A 19,950-nucleotide genomic window follows, 5' to 3' on the forward strand; every position below is an offset into this window, starting at 1 on the left:
GAAATGGAAACTGGTCAACTCTAACACAGCATTCTTCTGGAATGGGTCCTTCACGAGTGAGTGCCAGTAGCCTATTCGACTACTAAAAGCATCACAATTTAACCGGATCGTTGAGGGAGGGAAGGGGTGAAATTGGTGTTCTCCAGCAGTGCGAAACAGGCTCTGATTGAGGTCAATCATAGAGTAATACAGATCAGAAGACCATTCAGCCCATCATGCCTCTACCAGCTCTCTGAAAGAGCTATCCATTGGCGGCCGTGCCTTCAGCTGCCTGGGGGCCCTAAGCTCTGGAATTCACTCTGTAAACTTCTCTGTCTCTCTCTCACTCTCTCTCCTCTAAGATGCTTCTTAAAACCGACTTGTAGCTACTCCTGCCAGGACATCTGCTGTCATGGTAAGCCACATTCGTCTGCCCTGCACCATCTTCACACGTCCAGTGAGGCTTGTCTGCAACTGCTCTGTAACGTCCGTCATCCAACAACACCTATGTCAACCCCTCTTTCTCCTGCCCTCCGCTTTACCCTCTAGAAGAGATCTCTGCGGCTTTTCAGCTCTGATCAAATGGTCAAAATGCTGACATGTTCTTTTCCAGATGTCACTTTCCAGAGAGCTTTTGGCCACCTGTCCCTAATATCTCCTTATGCTGCTCGTGGTCAAATTTTGTCTGGCAACTCTTCTGTGAAGCGCCCTGGGACATTTTACTACATTAACTATGTAAACAAAAAGTTGTTGTTGTATTCTGCACCCCCATTCAGCAACAGCAGGGCCAGCACAGGGATGATGGGCCGAATGGCCTCCTTCTTGTCATCCCAGGGCTGGAATGTCTGGTGCACGTGGGCTTCAGATGGGGAGAGGATAGGGCCAACCCTCACTGGTCAGGCCAGATGGGGAACAGAACGAATTTTAAACCAGGCAGCTTGACTCTGATTGGTCAAGGCATTGCCCTGAGGAATGAACCAGTGAATGGCTATCACTTATTTTGTTTAGCTGAAACAGGCGCAATGTGACCCCTCAGGGGTCAGTGTTGGGACCACAACTTTCCACTTTATACATTAATGATCTAGATGAAGGAACTGAGGGCATCTTGGCTAAGTTTGCAGATGATACAAAGATAGGTGGAGGGACAGGTAGTATTGAGGAGGCGGGGAGGCTGCAGAAGGATTTGGACAGGTTAGGACAATGGGCAAAGAAGTGGCAGATGGAATACAACGTGGGGTAGTGTGAGGTCATGCACTTTGGTAGGAAGAATAGAGGCATAGACTATTTTCTAAATGGGGAGAGAATTCAGAAATCTGGAGTGCAAAGGGACTTGGGAGTCCGAGTCCAGGATTCTCTTAAGGTTAACTTGCAGGTTGAGTCGGTAGTTAGGAAGGCAAATGCAATGTTGGCATTTATTTCGAGAGGACTAGAATATAAAAGCAGGGATGTGCTGCTGAGGCTTTATAAGGCTCTGGTCAGACCACATTTAGAATATTGTGAGCAATTTTGGGCCCCCATCTCAGGAAGGATGTGCTGGCCCTGGAGAGGGTCCAGAGGAGGTTCACGAGAATGATTCCAGGAATGAAAGGCTTAACATATGAGGAACGTTTGAGGACTCTGGGTCTATACTCAATGGAGTTTAGAAGGATGAGGGGGGATCTGATTGAAACTTACAGAATACTGAAAGGCCTGGATAGAGTGGACGTGGGGAAGATGTTTCCATTAGTAGGAGAGACTAGGACCCGAGGGCACAGCCTCAGAGTAAAGGGAAGACCTTTTAGAACAGAGATGAGGAGAAACTTCTTTAGCCAGAGAGTGGTGAATCTATGGAATTCATTGCCACAGAAGGCTGTGGAGGCCAGGTCATTGAGTGTATTTAAGACCGAGATAGATAGGTTCTTGATTGGTAAGGGGGATCAAAGGTTACGGGGAGAAGGTGGGAGAATGGGGTTGAGAAACTTATCAGCCATGATTGAATGGCAGAGCAGACTCGATGGGCCGAATGGCCTAATTTCTGCTCCTATGTCTTATGGTCTTATGGCAGTTAGGGATGGGCAACAAATGCTGGGTCCAGCCAGCGACACCCACATCCCCATAAAGGAAGGAAACCACCTTCAGGACAACGGTGGAGAGCACCGAGGCTGGGGCGGGGTGGGGGGTGGGTGGGGAATGCCTTTCACTATCAGATGTCAACTTTCTCCCGGGAAACGTTCGCTCCATTTAAGAGTGAAGAATGAAGGAAGGCTTGAATCACTCTGCACGCATTGTAATCTTCCCTGTTAGCTAGTTTCTTTCAACTGGGCCGCTCCACAATGGCTCATGTTGTGCTGATTTACTTAGATTTATAAAGCTCAACGCTTACCTACTTGATTGCCCTTTACCTCCCTTACTCTGTTGACTTCTGCCTGTGACATGCCAACTCTAGGATGAAACACAAAACCAACCTACTGTTCAGCCAGTTTATCTAATTGTTGTGAAAAATGATTGCGAGGGAGCCCGATTACCAGATTGATACCAGTCACTGGATTCGGAGCAGAATCTATTTCCCATAGCACTTTAACAACCGCAGGATAAGAAGCTATTAAATAAAGAATGCAGGATCCTATGTTTTATAAACAGAGGGTTAGAATAGAGCACGGACGTTAGGCTACACCCTCTTATAAATCTCTGGTTAGGCCTCAGGCCTCAGCTGGAGTACCGTGTCCAATTCCGGGCCCCGCACTTCAGGAAGGAGGCCGAGGCCCTTGGAGAGGCTGCGGGAGGGAGATTTACCCAGAACGGGACCGGGGATGAGGGTCTTCAGTTCATGTGGAGAGACTGGGAGAAGCTGGGATTGTTCTCCTTAGGGCAGAGAAGGTTAAGGGGGAGATTTAATCGAGGCGTTCAAAATCATGAAGGGATTTTTGACAGGGTAAATAAGGAGAAACTGTTTCCACAGGCAGGGGGTATCGGTAACCAGAGGGACACAGATTGAAGGCGTTGGGGGGAAATTAAGAATGCTAAAAGAGAGCACAGTAAGAATTTACTGAAAAACCCCTAAAACCTCCAGGCAGACATGGCTGCTAAACATATAAAGAGTTGAAGATTACCAGATGAACATTGCACAGCCTTAAGAGTCAGACTGGAGACAAAAGTATGACATAAATTGGATTAAGTGTACTCCCCTCTCACACAGGGAAGGGGCAGATGGTTTTAGCTTAGATATGGGAAGATGAACAATGGACAAAGAGGGAGCTTTAATGAAACCCAAACAGTCTTGAGTTGTAAGAACCAAGGTCTTTGCGTACGTGTTTTAATTCTGATTGGATAATATAATTATGTACACATCCTTTAGAATAATTAGCTAGCAAAATCACATGTTTATGTACTCAATAGGACAGAGTTAGTATGGAACCGGTGTGTCGGTTACCGATTGGATGTATTCAAATGTACCCAAATGTGTTATGATAAGAAAAAGTACAAAAGTAGTGAAATGTAATCAGTCAGGGAGCTGGATCTTTATTCTTAGGAATGATTGCGGCTCCCTTGCTTATGCTTGAATTAGACCGGTTAAAAGGAGGCCTGAGTCTCTGTGGTCGTTGCGGGATCGGAGAGTGTAACATCTCCTCTTCAAAGAGAATCGGGAAAAGAACCAGAGGGGGAGATGAGGAGAATATGGTTTTTTTCACACAGCGAGTTGTTGTGATCTGGAAGGCGCTGCCTGAAAGGGCGGTGGAAGCAGATTCAATAGGAACTTTCAAAAGGGGGGGATCGGGTAAATACTTGAAGGGGAAAAATTTGCAGGGCTTTGCGGGGAAAGAGCGGGGGGGGGCGGTGTTAGGGCTAATTGGAAAGCTCTTTCAAAGAGCTGGCTCGGACACGATGGGCAGAATGGTCTCTTTCTGTGCTGTATCATTCTATAGTCTCATTGAAACTCTTAGAGGGGTTTGACAGTGCGTTTGCCAGAGGCTGTTTTCCCCTGGCTGCATAGTCTAGAACTACGAGTCACTCTCTCCTTCTGTAGCACAGTGTCAAATTTTGACTGATAAAGCTTCTGCAAATCATCTTGGGACGTTTTACTCTGTTAAAGTGCTATATAAATACAAGTTGTTGTTGGCACATGATATCCAGGCATGTGCTTACAGAGGTCTCATTGGAGTGGGCTACACTGGCTAAATTTTCACTTCTCTCAGGGGTTCAGTACCATTGCCATAGTGTAAAAATTGCACATACTTGGCTTGTATCCCCTCATTAATAGAAGATGAAGGGGTGATCGAATCGAGGGGGGTTTAAGATGATTAAAGGATTCGATCGGGTTGATGGAGAGAAACTATTTCCTCTGGTCGGGGTGGGTAGGGGAGAGACCAGAACAAGGGGGAAGAACCTTAAAATGAGAGCCAGGACGTTCAGGGGTGATGTCAGGAAGCACTTCACACACATGGGAGCGGGAATCTGGAACTCTTCCCCCCCCAAAAAAAGCTGTGGAGGCTGAGGGGGGCGGGAGGGATAGAGTTCAATTGGAAATGTCAAAGCTGAGATGGGTAGATTTTTGTTGGGTAAGGAGATTAAGGGTCATGAAACCAAGGCGAGTAGATGGAGTTAAGATTGATATCAGTCCATGATCTAATTCAATAGTGGGACAGGCTTAAGGGGGCTGAATGGCCTCCACTTGTTCCTGTGAAACTGGCTCAAGAGCGGATGAATGGCCCCCTCCTGTTCTCTTGTAACAGGCTTCTGAGAGGCTGAGTGGCCTGCTCCTATTCCCATGTAACAAGCTCAAGAGGGGCTGAATGGCGTTATCCAGTTCCTCTGTAACAGGCTCAAGAGGAGCTGATTGGCCTCCCCCTGTGCCCTTGTAACAGACCCGTGAGGGGCTGAATGGCCTCCTCCAGTTCCCATGTAACAGACTTGAGAGGGCTGAATGGCCTCCTACTGTTCCCATGTAACAGGCTCAAGAGGGGCTGAATGGCCTCCTCCAGTTCCTGTGTAACAGGCTCAAGAGGGGCTGAATAGCCTCCTCCAGTTCCTGTGTAACAGGCTCAAGAGGGGCTGAATGGCCTCCTCCTGTTCCTGTGTAACAGGCTCAAGAGGGGCTGAATGGCCTCCTCCTGTTCCTGTGTAACAGGCTCAAGAGGGGCTGAATGGCCTCCTCCTGTTCCTGTGTAACAGGCTCAAGAGGGGCTGAATGGCCTCCTCCTGTTCCTGTGTAACAGGCTCAAGAGGGGCTGAATGGCCTCCCTCTGTTCCTGTGTAACAGGCCCAAGAGGGGCTGAATGGCCTCCCCCAGCTCCTGTGCAACAGGCTCAAGAGGGGCTGAATGGCCTCCTCCAGTTCCTGCGTAACAGGCTCAAGAGGGGCTGAATGGCCTCTTCCTGTTCCTGTGTAACAGGCTCAAGAGGGGCTGAATGGCCTCCTCCAGTTCCTGTGTAACAGGCTCAAGAGGGGCTGAATGGCCTCCTCCTGTTCCTGTGTAACAGGCTCAAGAGGGGCTGAATGGCCTCCTCCAGTTCCTGCGTAACAGGCTCAAGAGGGGCTGAATGGCCTCCTCCTGTTCCTGTGTAACAGGCTCAAGAGGGGCTGAATGGCCTCCTCCAGTTCCTGTGTAACAGGCTCAAGAGGGGCTGAATGGCCTCCTCCAGTTCCTGTGTAACAGGCTCAAGAGGGGCTGAATGGCCTCCTCCAGTTCCTGTGTAACAGGCTCAAGAGGGGCAGCCCCCTCCCAGCAACACGCTGAGCCCATGGGCTGATGCGGTAGAACCCCCTCCCCACCCATCACATGACATCCACGACTGGGGGTGGGGGGGTTGGTGAGGGGAGGGGACATGAGGGACTGGATTCACCTTACCTTTGCCGTTCCCAGAGGGATCCCCAATTGTACTGATCATCACCTCCCCATTGGCCAGGCAGTGTGTGGTGTGGGGATTTGCCACGTTACACTTCCAGAACATGTCAATTGGCTCCACGACCTGCAAAGGGTGGGATATTAACTCGCTGGGCTGATTATTTATTTCCACAGTGCTAACCATGCCTCAGGAACATTATAGTGAAGTACAATGAGTGTGACGTGGGCAAACACAGCAACTGCATCGCAGGGAAAACTCCCCCCGCCCCCCGACCATACAGCAGTGAGATTCTGTGTTGTACCTGTCAACGATTGGCTCATTTTATAAAGTGAAACCTGCCTTCTCCCCTCCGACTCAATCCCTCTCCCTGGCACCTGTCCCAGGCTGAACCTCGGGGTCTTGTCATAGAAACGCCACCTCCTCAGATCATCTCCTGCTCTGAGCCTCATCCGCACCTTCATTACTTCCAGACTCAACAATTGCAATGCACTCCTCTGCCTGGCCCTCAACATCCCACCCTCCATAAACTTCAGCTCATTCCCCATGCCTCCGCTGCCCCCGTGTCCTAACTCACACCGAGTCCCGTTCACGCAACACCCCCCCCCCACTCCTGTGCTCGCTGAACTACACTGGCCCCTCATCCGGTAAACAGCTCCATTTCAGAGTCCTCATCGTTGTTTTCCAATCCCTCCATAGCCTTGCCGCCCTCCCTATCTCTGTAACCTCCTCCAGCCCCTACACTCCTCCCTATCTCTGTAACCTCCTCCAGCCCCTACACCCCTCCCTATCTCTGTAACCTCCTCCAGTCCCCACAACCCCCTCCCTTTCTCTGTAAACTCCTCCAGTCCCCACAACCCCCTCCCTATCTCTGTAAACTCCTCCAGCCCCTACACCCCTCCCTATCTCTGTAACCTCCTCCAGCCCCTACACCCCTACCTATCTCTGTAACCTCCTCCAGCCCCAACACCCCTCCTTATCTCTGTAACCTCCTCCAGCCCCTACACCCCTCCCTATCTCTGTAACCTCCTCCAGCCCCTACACCCTTCCCTATCTATGTAACCTCCTCCAGCCCCTACACCCTTCCCTATCTCTGTAACCTCCTCTAGTCTCCACCCCTCCCTATCTCTGTAACCTCCTCCAGCCCCTACACCCCTCCCTATCTCTGTAACCTCCTCCAGCCCCTACACCCCTCCCTATCACTGTAACCTCCTCTAGTCCCTCCACCTCTCCCTATCTCTGTAACCTCCTCCAGCCCCTACACCCCTCCCTATCTCTGTAACCTCCTCCAGCCCCTACACCCTTCCCTATCTATGTAACCTCCTCCAGCCCCTACACCCCTCCCTATCTCTGTAACCTCCTCCAGCCCCTACACCCCTACCTATCTCTGTAACCTCCTCCAGCCCCAACACCCCTCCTTATCTCTGTAACCTCCTCCAGCCCCTACACCCCTCCCTATCTCTGTAACCTCCTCCAGCCCCTACACCCTTCCCTATCTATGTAACCTCCTCCAGCCCCTACACCCTTCCCTATCTCTGTAACCTCCTCTAGTCTCCACCCCTCCCTATCTCTGTAACCTCCTCCAGCCCCTACACCCCTCCCTATCTCTGTAACCTCCTCCAGCCCCTACACCCCTCCCTATCACTGTAACCTCCTCTAGTCCCTCCACCTCTCCCTATCTCTGTAACCTCCTCCAGCCCCTACACCCCTCCCTATCTCTGTAACCTCCTCCAGCCCCTACACCCTTCCCTATCTATGTAACCTCCTCCAGCCCCTACACCCCTCCCTATCTCTGTAACCTCCTCCAGCCCCTACACCCCTACCTATCTCTGTAACCTCCTCCAGCCCCAACACCCCTCCTTATCTCTGTAACCTCCTCCAGCCCCTACACCCCTCCCTATCTCTGTAACCTCCTCCAGCCCCTACACCCTTCCCTATCTATGTAACCTCCTCCAGCCCCTACACCCTTCCCTATCTCTGTAACCTCCTCTAGTCTCCACCCCTCCCTATCTCTGTAACCTCCTCCAGCCCCTACACCCCTCCCTATCTCTGTAACCTCCTCCAGCCCCTACACCCCTCCCTATCTCTGTAACCTCCTCCAGCCCCTATTCTCCTCCCTATCTCTGTAACCTCCTCTAGTCCCTACACCTCTCCCTATCTCTGTAACCTCCTCCAGCCCCTACAACCCTCAGAGATCCCTGCACTCCTCCAATTCCAGCCTCTTGCCCATCCCCCCGATTCCCATCGCTCAACCATTGGCGGCCGTGCCTTCAGCTGCCTGGGGGGGACCCTGAGCTCTGGAATTCCCTCCCTAAACCTCTCCACCCCTCTCTCTCTCTCTCTCTCTCTCTCTCTCCCTCTCTCTCTTTCTCCATCTCTCTCTCTCCATCTCTCTCTCTCTTCCCCCCTCTCCATACCACATATGTTAAAGGTGCTAAATAAATGCAATCTGTTGTTGTTGTTCAGAACTGTATAAAACAGAATTCATTTTGCTGGTAAAATCTATCCTGTCCTCTCGGCAAAAGCTTATTGTCCTCCTGAAACTAAGAGAGCCCCAGGCCTGAATTAGGTTGATCATATAGCACCTTCATCACAAGTATTTACAGCACAGAAACAGGCCACTCAGCCCCTCTGCTCCGTGCTGGTGTTTCTGCTCCACACCAGGCTCCTCCCACCCCCTCTTCATCTCCCCCCATCAGCATATCCTTCTATTCCTTTCTCCCTCGTGTGTTTATCCAGCTTCCCCCCGCCTTCAATCCATCTCTGCGATTCACCTCGACCACTCCCCGTGGGAGCGAGTCCCACATTCTCCCCGCTCCCCGTGGGAGCGAGTCCCACATTCTCCCCACTCCCCGTGGGAGCGAGTCCCACATTCTCCCCGCTCCCCGTGGGAGCGAGTCCCACATTCTCCCTGCTCCCCGTGGGAGCGAGTCCCACATTCTCCCCGCTCCCCGTGGGAGCGAGTCCCACATTCTCCCCGCTCCCCGTGGGAGCGAGTCCCACATTCTCCCCACTCCCTGTGGGAGCGAGTCCCACATTCTCCCCGCTCCCCGTGGGAGTGAGTCCCACATTGTCCCCGCTCTCCATGGGAGCGAGTCCCACATTCTCCCCGCTCCCCGTGGGAGTGAGTCCCACATTCTCCCCACTCCCCGTGGGAGCGAGTCCCACATTCTCCCCACTCTCTGGGTAAAGGAGTTTCTCCTGAATTCCCCATCGGGTTTATTGGTGACTGTTTGATATTGATCGATGGCCCCTATGTTCTGACAATCGGATGACGATCAGAAACAACATCTCTCCGTCGACCCTAACAAACTCTTTCACAGGCTTTGAGGCCCATGGCCCCCTGAATGCGATGGAACATTGGGTGCAGTGCCGCGAGAGTAAGTGCCGTCGAGGTGTACAAGTGGAAGCGGTCACCTTAAACATCCTGGGAGCTCGGGGATCCGTCCCAACATCGACCACGTAGATCCTGGACGAGATCAGGGAAGGCAGAATCAGACGGTTGCGCTTTTTGGATGCGTCTCCATGGCAACTGCTGCAAGCGTTCCACCCGGAATGGTGGAGCTCATCCTTGAGGTTGGGCATTGAGAGGCGATGAATAACCTTCGAGGAAGGCGATAGTTTGGGGTGAATCACAGGGTCTCATTTTCAAGGCTTCAACCTCCTGTTTAAACCCCTCCTCTTCCCTACCTGGGCCTGCAGCCTCCGCGCTCCCTCAATTCTGGCCTCTCACCCATCCCCCAATTCCCATCGCTCCACCATCGGCGGCCATGCCTTCAGCTGCCTGGGGACCCTGAGCTCAGGAATTCCCTCCCTAAACCTCTCCGCCTCTCCCTCTCTCTCTCTCTCTCTCCCTCTCTCTCTGTCTCTTTCTCTCTGTCTCTCTCTCTCTCTGTCTCTCACTCTCTCTCTCTCTCTCTCTCTCTGTCTCTCTCTCTGTCTCTCTCTCTCTCTGTCTCTCACTCTCTCTCTCTGTCTCTCCCTCTCTCTCTCTCTCTCTGTCTCTCTCCCCTCCTTTAAGAGGCTCCTTAGAACCAACCTCTGTGACCGAGCTTTTGGTCACATGTGCCTAATAGCTTCTTATGTGGCTCAGGGTCAAATGTTGAACCTGTGAAGCAATTTACGGTGCTATATTAATGCAGGTGGCAGTTGTTGCCTGACAGCAAAGAGCATCGGAGGTCATTTTGTGTCTGTGGCTATTGAGATTGTGTTGAGAACGGAACAGTTTCCCTCTTTTTATTTGCTCTCTGTACCAGTGTCCCATCAAACACTCCCAGGACAGGTACAGCACGGGGTTAGATACAGAGTAAAGCTCCCTCTACACCTTCCCCATCAAACACTCCCAGGACAGGTACAGCACGGGGTTAGATACAGAGTAAAGCTCCCTCTACACCGTCCCCATCAAACACTCCCAGGACAGGTACAGCACGGTGTCAGATACAGAGTAAAGCTCCCTCTACACCGTCCCCATCAAACACTCCCAGGACAGGTACAGCACGGGGTTAGATACAGAGTAAAACTCCCTCTACACCGTCCCCATCAAACACTCCCAGGGCAGGTACAGCACGGGGTTAGATACAGAGTAAAGCTCCCTCTACACTGTCCCCATCAAACACTCCCAGGACAGGTATTGGCACCCTATCCACAAAGATTCACTCCCTCCACCACCGACGCACAGTGGCAGCAGTTTGTTTACCATCTACAAGATGCACTGCAGCAACTCACCAAGGCTCCTTAGACAGCACCTTCCAAACCCACGACCTCTACCATCTAGAAGGTCAAGGGCAGCAGACACATGGGAACACCACCACCTGCAAGTTCCCCTCCGAGCCACTCACCATCCTGACTTGGAAATATATCAGCCGTTTCTTCACTGTCGCTGGGTCAAAATCCTGGAACTCCCTCCCTAGCAGCACCGTGGGTGTACCTACACCACAGGGACTGCAGCGGTTCAAGAAGGCAGCTCACCCACCACCTTCTCAAGGGGCAATTAGGGATGGGCAATAAACGCTGGACCAGCCCAGCAACTCTCATGTCCCATAAATGAATTTAAAAAAAGAATCAATCTGTGATTCAATAGCTTGCCAACACTCATTGTGTGGGGAACAGACACTTGTTCAAGGGCATGTCACACTTCAGTACACAACTGAGAGACAGAACAAAAACAGAATTACCTGGAAAAACTCAGCAGGTCTGGCAGCATCGGCGGAGAAGGAAAGAGTTGACGTTTCGAGTCCTCATGACCCTTCAGCAGAACTGAGTAATATTAGGAGAGGGGTGAAATATAAGCTGGTTTAAGGTGGGGGGGGAGGTGGGGGGAGAGAAGTGGGGGTGGGGTGTGGTTGTGGGGACAAGCAAGCAGTGATAGGAGCAGATAATCAAAAGTTGTCACAGATAAAGGAACAAAGAGGTGTTGAAGGTGGTGATATTATCTAAACGAATGTGCTAATTAAGAATGGATGGCAGGACACTCAAGGTACAGCTCTAGTGGGGGTGGGGTGGAAAGACTGACAGGGCATTACAGGTATAGATTTAAAAATAATGGAAATAGGTGGGAAAAGAAAAATCTATATAAATTATTGGAAAAAACAAAAGGAAGGGGGAAGAAACGGAAAGGGGGTGGGAATGGAGGAGGGAGTTCAAGATCTAAAGTTGTTGAATTCAATATTCAGTCCGGAAGGCTGTAAAGTGCCTAGTCGGAAGATGAGGTGCTGTTCCTCCAGTTTGCGTTGGGCTTCACTGGAACAATGCAGCAAGCCAAGGACAGACATGTGGGCAAGAGAGCAGGGTGGAGTGTTAAAATGGCAAGCGACAGGGAGGTTTGGGTCTTCCTTGCAGACAGACCGCAGGTGTTCTGCAAAGCGGTCGCCCAGTTTACGTTTGGTCTCTCCAATATAGAGGAAACCGCATCAGGAGCAATGAATGCAGTAGACTAAGTTAGGGGAAATGCCAGTGAAATGCTGCTTCACTTGAAAGGAGTGTTTGGGCCCTTGGATGGTGAGGAGAGAGGAAGTGAAGGGGCAGTTGTTGCATCTTCTGCGTGGGCATGAGGAGGTGCCATAGATGGGGGTTGAGGAGTAGGGGGTGATGGAGGAGTGGACCAGGGTGTCCCGGAGGGAACGATCCCTACGGAATGCCGCCAGGGGGGGTGAAGGGAAGATGTGTTTGGTGGTGGCATCATGGTGGAGTTGGCGGAAATGGCAGAGGATGATCCTTTGAATGCGGAGGCTGGTGGGGTGATAAGTGAGGACAAGGGGGACCCTATCATGTTTCTGGGATGGAGGAGAAGGCGTGAGGGCGGATGCGCGGGAGATGGGCCAGACACAGTTGAGGGCCCTGTCAACCACCGTGGGTGGAAAACCTCGGTTAAGGAAGAAGGAGGACATGTCAGAGGAACTGTTTTTGAAGGTAGCATCATCAGAACAGATGCAACGGAAGCCAAGGAACTGAGAGAATGGGATGGAGTCCTTACAGGAAGCGGGGTGTGAGGAGCTGTAGTCGAGGTAGCTGTGGGAGTCGGTAGGCTTGTAATGGATATTGGTGGACAGTCTATCACCAGAAATTGAGACAGAGAGGTCAAGGAAGGGAAGGGAAGTGTCAGAGATGGACCATGTGAAAATGATGGAGGGGTGGAAATTGGAAGCAAAATTAATAAATTTTTCCAGGTCCAGACGAGAGCATGAAGCAGCACCGAAGTAATCATCGATGTACCGGAGAAAGAGTTGTGGGAGGGGGCCAGAGTAGGACTGGAACAAGGAATGTTCCACATACCCCATAAAGAGACAGGCATAGCTGGGGCCCATGCGGATACCCATAGCCACACCTTTTATTTGGAGGAAGTGAGAGGAGTTTAAGGAGAAATTGTTCAGTGTGAGAACAAGTTCAGCCAGACGGAGGAGAGCAGTGGTGGATGGGGATTTTTCGGGCCTCTGTTCAAGGAAGAAGCTAAGGGCCCTCAGACCATCCTGGTGGGGGGATGGAGGAGTAGAGGGATTGGACATCCATGGTGAAGAGGAAGCGGTTGGGGCCAGGAACTGGAAATTGTTGATGTGATGTAAGGTGTCAGAGGAATCACGGATGTAGGTGGGAAGGGACTGGACAAGGGGAGAGAGAATGGAGTCAAGATAGAAAGAAATGAGTTCGGTGGGGCAGGAACAGGCTGACACGATCGGTCTGCCGGGACAGTCCTGTTTGTGGATTTTGGGTAGGAGGTAGAAGCGGGCCGTCCGAGGTTGGGTGACTATCAGGTTGGAAGCTGTGGGAGGAAGATCTCCAGGGGAGACGAGGTCAGTGACAGTCCTGGAAACAATGGCTTGATGTTCAGTGGTGAGGTCATGGTCCAGGGGGAGGTAGGAGGAAGTGTCTGCGAGTTGACGATCAGCCTCCGCGAGGTAGAGGTCAGTGCGCCAGACAACAACAGTACCACCCTTGTCAGCGGGTTTGATGACAATGTTGGGGTTGGACCTGAGAGAACGGAGTGCGGCAAGTTCAGAAGGAGACAGGTTAGAATGGGTGAGAGGAGCAGAGAAATTGAGACGACTGATGTCACGCTGACAGTTCTCAATGAAAAGATCAAGAGCAGGTAAGAATCCAGAGGGAGGGGTCCAGGTGGAGGGAGAATATTGGAGGTGGGTAAAAGGATCCATTGAACGTGGGGAGAGACAGAGCCTTCCCATGTAGGCCAGACCGGTTAAGGACAGCAGATTTCCTTCCCTAAAAGGACGTTAGTGAACCAGATGGGGTTTTTACGACAATCCATGATAGTTTCCTGAGACTAGTTTTCAATTCCAGGTTTTATTAATTGAATTTAAATTCCACGGGCTGCCATGAGGGGATTTGAACCCTGACCCCAGAGCATTCGCCTGGGCCTCTGGGTTACTAGCCCAGTGACATTACCCCTGCATCATCTCCCCTGTTTGAACACCATCGTTTGTCTTGTCTGTGTTCAACAGAATGTGTCTGATGTGACGCATTAAAAGTTTCATTAAATCCCCATCCTCCCCGTCAAGGAGAGAAGCGTCAAGATAATTTGTCCCGCTATTAGTTTGAATGATCTTTCTTCGAGGGGGGGGAGGAGTTTCTCATCGCTGGGATGGCTCAAGACCTCAACTCCAGCTCCTGGGCTGTACCAAGCTCACTAATCTCAGCCCAGGCTCTGTTTTGGGCCCTTTTTGGGAAAAAAAAACATTCCCTCCTTTGAGGAGAGTTGGCGACGGGTTAGTTCATGTCGGCGAGCGTCAGCACGAGCTACGCTTTCCTGTCACTCCCTTTCGGAAAGAATTGGATTTGGTTTGTGATCTAGTCTTTGCTTTTCCAAGGGACATGGGCTACCCAGGTCATGTGATCTGTATCTTAACTCCATTTCCTCGACGTCACAGTACGGTTACAGCGCAGAAGGGGACCATTCGGCCCGTTGTGCCTGTGCTGGTTCTCCACAAGAGCGCCTCAGCTCGCCCCACACCCCCCGGCTCCTCTTCCCCGCCGCCCCGTAAATTTTTTTTTTCTTCAGCTAGCCTCCCAAATGAATCTGCCTCCCCACCGGCACCTCTCAGTCAGCGCACTCCAGATCCTAACCACTCGCTGCATTTTTTTTTTTAAAAAAGAAAAGGTTTTCCTCGTGTCTCCGTCGCTCCTTTCGCCAATCACCTCCGGTTCTCCATCCTGCCGCGAGTGGGAACGGTTGCTCCCTCTCTCCTCCGTCCAGACCCCCACCGCGCCCGTTTTCAACGCCCCCGTCAAATCTCCTCTCGGCCTCCCCCCTTCTCCGAGGAGAACAATCCCAGCTTCTCCATTCTAGAGAAGTCTCTCACCCCCTGGGACCGTTGGCGGGAATCTTTCCTGCACCCTCCCTCTCTCCGAAGCGTTCACATCCTTTCCCAAAAGAACCAGAAGCAGTAAAACCAGTTGAGGCCGACCCAGAGCATGATGGAGGTTCACCATAAGCTGCTCGCTTCTGTAATCTGTGCCTCTATTTATAAAGCCCAGCCTCCGGACGTCTTATTGACCATTTCTCAACCCGCCTTCAGCAATTTGCACACATATACGCCCAGGGCTTTGGCCATCGAGTTGGTGACGGTGAGTGCGGTGCCCAGTACAGGGCTCTCTATGCGGGAGTCATAGAGTCATCGCGTATAAAGAGAGACGGGATAGGCTGGGGTTGTTTTCCTTAGAGCAGAGAAGGCTGAGGGGGGGGACCTGAGAGAGGTGTACAAAACCAAGAGGGGCGTAGATAGGAAGAAACTTTTCCCCTTAGCGGAGGTGTCAATAACCAGGGAGCACGGATTTAAGGTAAGGGGCAGGAGGTTTAGAGGGGATTTGAGGAAAGATTTTTTTCACCCAGAGGGTGGGGGTATCTGGAACTCACTGCCTGAGGGGGGGCGGTAGAGGCAGGAACTCTCACAACAATTAAGAAGTGTTTAGATGAGCACTTGAAACGCCATAGCACACAGGGCTACGGGCCAAGTGCTGGAAAATGGGATTAGAACAGATAGGGGCTTGATGACCGGTCCTCCCCCTTTACCATCGGGGAGTCGGCAAGGAGGGTGTGGCGCGCAGCAGCCCCGCGCAGTGGAAGATTAAGCTGGTTCACGGACCCCCCCCCACCAGGCCTCCTAGCCACTCTGCGGCCTTGAGGAGTCCGTGTTCCGGGCGTCCATAGGTTGCGCGAGGCTGCTTTCGGGAGGGGGCCTGCTCCTCAAGTTCTGGTGGCACTTTGGGCCCCACCCTCCTGACCGTCGGCCACCCAGTGCGGTCAGAGTTGGGTGGGGGCAGGAGGGGTGGACCGACTCATAAGCCTGCCCCTCCCTGGGCCAGGCCAAGGTGGCCAGTAAAAGACCCCGGGCGGTGGTGGGGGCAATTGTTGGGAGGGGGAGGGGGTTGTGGGGGTCACTCAGCCCCGCTGACTCTCTTCTGCAGCTACCCTTGTGCCCAGGTGCCCCTGGAGAGGGATCAGACGGTTTCTGCCAGTGAGCCTGAGGCCTTCCCTGACCAGTGGGCACCGCCGGGCCTGGAGAGCATCAGCAGCCCTGGGAACCCTTTCATTTGATTTATTAGGTTTCCTGTTAAAGTTTTGCCTTTTGCTACCGTGCCCCTTTAGGATGCTTCCGATTAGTTCATTAGTTTATTTTACTGGTTTTAAAAGACCACAATATACCCCAAGGTCCCTCTGCTCCTGCACCTCTTTTACAATTGTAACCCTAACCCACCCCCTGACAGGCTAAGCGAAGGGGGTCTGGGGTAACCCACCCCCTGACAGGCTGAGGGAGGGGGTGTCTGGGGTAACACACCCCCTGACAGGCTGAGGGAGTGGGGGGGTCTGGGGTAACCCACCCCCTGACAGGCTGAGGGAGGGGGGTGGTCTGGGGTAACGCACCCCCTGACAGGCTAAGAGGGGGGGGGCCTAGTTCACTCCTGAGCCTCTCCGACCTCTGAACCCACTGACCGATGGCCCATGCCCCTGTACTGACACTGAGACCCTCTCTGAGCCCTGAGTAAGAGGGACAAAACCTGCCACGGCTCCCACTGGACTCAGCTAAAAAAGCACCGACACCAGCTCAACAAGCGGGAGGCCCGAGCTGCTCGATACATCGAGTTAATCCATCGCCTCCAGCATCATCCGCAATAAAACCAGTTCCTACAACTCCAAGCCGGGCCAGCCTCGAGCCGGCCTGGACAGGTTTCACCCTGCTTGGGGAATTGTTTTACCTGACATGGCCCCTCTACTGCCCCACCCCCCCGGGTCTGCCGTCCGGAGCATATCACTTGGCAGGCCTCTGTGTTCAGCCTGCCGTTCGCCCACCCACTCAGCCAGCCCGCCCACGCCCCCCAACCTTGAAGCTGACCACCACCCTCCCTGCCGTCCGCGAGACACTCCCAAGCCTTGGCTGTGCTTCCCTTGGCCCTCCTACCCAAGACCACCAGCCCTCCCAGGGAGGGGGGTCTTGGATAGTCTTCGACAACATTGAGAACAGAACTGGGCCCCCTCGCCAACATCGCACGCTTGCTACAGGCTACGAGGTGAGCCCAGCCCCACTGAGATCGCCTGGCCGGTCCCTGCAAACAACACCTCCAAAACAATATCGCCCTTTGTGCGCTGCCTGGACTAAGGTTTCAGCTTAAAAGCAAAAAAAAAAACTGCGGATGCTGGAAATCCAAAACAAAAACAAAAATACCCGGAAAAACTCAGCAGGTCTGGCAACATCTGCGGAGAGGAACACAGTTAACGTTTCGAGTCCGCATGACTCTGTGTTCTGTTGGAGAGTCATACGGACTCGAAACGTTAACTGTGCTCCTCTCCGCAGATGTTGCCAGACCTGCTGAGTTTTTCCAGGTGAAATATAAGCTGGTTTAAGGGGGGTGGGACAGGTAGAGCTGGATAGAGGGCCAGTGATAGGTGGAGATAACCAAAAGATGTCACAGACAAAAGGTCAAAGAGGTGTTGAAGGTGGTGATATTATGTAAGGAATGTGCTAATTAAGGGTAGAAAGCAGGACGAGCAAGGTACAGATAGACCTAGTGGGGGTGGGTGGGGGGAAGGGATCAAAATAGGCTAAAAGGTAGAGATAAAACAATGGATGGAAATACATTTAAAAATAATGGAAGTAGGTGGGAAAAGAAAAATCTATATAAATTATTGGAAAAAAGGGGGGGGAATCGGAAAGGGGGTGGGGATGGAGGAGAGAGTTCATGATCTAAAATTGTTGAACTCAATATTCAGTCCAGAAGGCTGTAAAGTGCCTAGTCGGAAGATGAGGTGCTGTTCCTCCAGTTTGCGTTGAGCTTCACTGGAACAATGCAGCTAGCCAAGCTGGTTTAAGAGGGGGTGGGTGGGACAGGTAGAGCTATTTAGACCCCCCACCCCACCCCCACTAGGTCTATCTGTACCTTGCTCGTCCTGCTTTCTACCCTTAATTAGCACATTTCTTAGCTAATATCACCACCTTCAACACCTCTTTGACCTTTTGTCTGTGACATCTTTTGGTTATCTCTACCTATCACTGGCCCTCTATCCAGCTCTACCTGTCCCACCCCCACCTTAAACCAGCTTATATTTCACCTCCCTTCTAATTTTCCTCAGTTCTGTTGAAGGGTCATACGGACTCGAAACGTTAACTGTGTCCCTCTCCGCAGATGCTGTCAGGCCTGCTGAGTTTTTCCAGCTATTTTTTGTCTTTGTTAAGGTTTCAGCTTTCCTGGTTAGCTTTCAAATAAACCTGGAAAATATCTTGTTTCCCTCATAGGAGGGTAACAACAATTTCATGGCGACCTTAAAACGTCAGACCCAACCCCAAAGCAGAACTGAGGACTGATCTACGGTGCACAATCCCTGAGGTCACACTGCAGCTGCAGAGATGGTGCCTTAGTTGTGTTGTCGCCAGACTAGGCCCGTCCGGAGGACCCAGGGTCATGCCCTTGGGGAACCAGAAACAGAAAATGCCGGAAAAACTCAGCAGGTCTAACAGCATCTGCGGAGAGAGAGAGGGAGAGAGTGAAAAAAAAACAGAGAGTCCGTATGACTCTCCTTCAGAGCTTGAGAGAAGTAAAAATGTCATGAAGTCGATCCTGTTTTGAGGTGAAGCTGGAGAGAAGGCCAGCGATCGACGGAGGCAAAGGAGAGATTGCCAGAGACGTCATGGACAAAGCGGGGGTTAACGGTAGCGGCACTGGCCAAAGGAGGGGTGTTGATGGTGGCATGAAGGTCAGAAAGCAGAATGTGAGAGTAGCAGGACAAGGGTAAGCACTCTGGAAAGAACAACATGACCCAAGTGGACAGACGGGCCCTTGTTGGGGGTGAGGAGGGCGAGTCATAAGGACTCGAAATGCAAACTCTTGTTTCTATTCTCTCCGCAGACGGTCTCGGACCTGCTGAGTTTTCCTGGCTATTTTCTGTTTCCGTTTCAGGTTTCCAGCATCCGCGGTACTTTTTGCTTTTATCGTCACGCTCTGGGCACCGGTGGGGGGAGGGGGAGGGGGGGAAGATGGGTGGAATTTGAACTCACTGAAAGCTCTGACCGTGGAACTGTCGTGGTTAAAAAAAAAAAACCCCATCTGGTTCGCTCGTGCCCCCCTTTTAGGGGGAGGGGAAATCTGCCATCCTTACCCGGTCTGGCCTACACATGACTCCAGGCCCCACAGCCCAGGTGGTTGACTCTGAAATGGCGGAGCGAGACACTGGGTAGAATTTTGCCGTCGGCGAGCTGGGGGTGGGGGGGCGGGGCTCGCTCGCCAGACACGTATAGTGACGCCGGATGATGCCGACCGTCACCGCGCCCCATTTAAATTGTCAGGGAGGCGGGGGTAGGGGGGCCGGCGCAGTAAAATCAGCTGTGCGCCCGCCGACCTGTCAATGGTCAATTGAGGCCATTGACAGGATCGATTATACAATTAAAGGACCTGACCGTCCGACCTTAAGGTTTGTCGGGCAGGCCAGAAGCCCCGGCGGAGAATAGATAAAACACGAAACCTCATCCAGCGGTGGGATGAGGTTTCATGCAGGGTTTTAAAAAGTTTAATAAGCTTATTAGGTAAATTATGAACGTGCCCCATCTCGTGTGACATGAGGGGGACACGTTAGGGAATTTATCTTCTTCTATTTTTCATATGTTTGAAAGTGTCAGCGATCTCCCTGAGGCTGCACTTAGCCTCAGGGAGATGCGCATCCTGTCGTGCGCGTGCGCGAAAGAGCGCACTCTCGCTTTTGGGGAATCCCTCCCCCACCTCCCGGCCCGCACAGGGAGCGCATAGCGCTTCCCGCCGGACGTCACGCTGGGCGGGCCTGAATTGGCCCACCCACCCTGTTAAAATGGCGGCAGGGACCGCTTCTCCGGCGGGGATCGTCTCCCCGCCCGCCGGAGATTGGGTGGGGCCCGCTGTGTTTTCAAGGGGCAGTTAGGGGGCGGGCAAGACATGCTGGCCTAGCCCTCCCTCCATCCCCATGATTGAATCGATTAAATTATCCTCGCCTCCCACCCGGAGGAGGTCATTTTGATCGTCTCAGAGAGGCGGTATTGCATTTTCAGCCCCCTCCTTGCTGCTCTGGCTCAGTTGGGTCGCTCTGGTTGCCTCTGAGTCAAAGAGGGTCACCCACCGTGGTTCAACATATTCCCGGAGGTTTCTCCGCATGACTAGGCCCCCCCACGCTCCCAGCCATTAG

The 19,950-nt window shown here is 52.3% G+C and overlaps 1 protein-coding gene across 1 annotated transcript in view; it reads right to left on the reverse strand.

Moving 5' to 3' along the window:
• selenbp1 (selenium binding protein 1) overlaps window positions 1-19,950 on the reverse strand; it is a 44,713-nt gene that overhangs the window by 13,429 nt on the left and 11,334 nt on the right. Inside the window, exons 4-5 of the mRNA XM_078534056.1 lie at window positions 9,216-9,401; window positions 5,804-5,924 (exon numbers count right to left, since the gene is read on the reverse strand). Of these exons, the coding sequence (XP_078390182.1) occupies window positions 5,804-5,924; window positions 9,216-9,401 (307 nt within the window). The remainder of the gene's footprint in view (window positions 1-5,803; window positions 5,925-9,215; window positions 9,402-19,950) is intronic.

Source organism: Cetorhinus maximus, chromosome 36 (assembly GCF_964194155.1).
Source record: "Cetorhinus maximus chromosome 36, sCetMax3.hap1.1, whole genome shotgun sequence".
In the NCBI taxonomy this organism is placed as follows: Eukaryota; Metazoa; Chordata; class Chondrichthyes; order Lamniformes; family Cetorhinidae; genus Cetorhinus; species Cetorhinus maximus.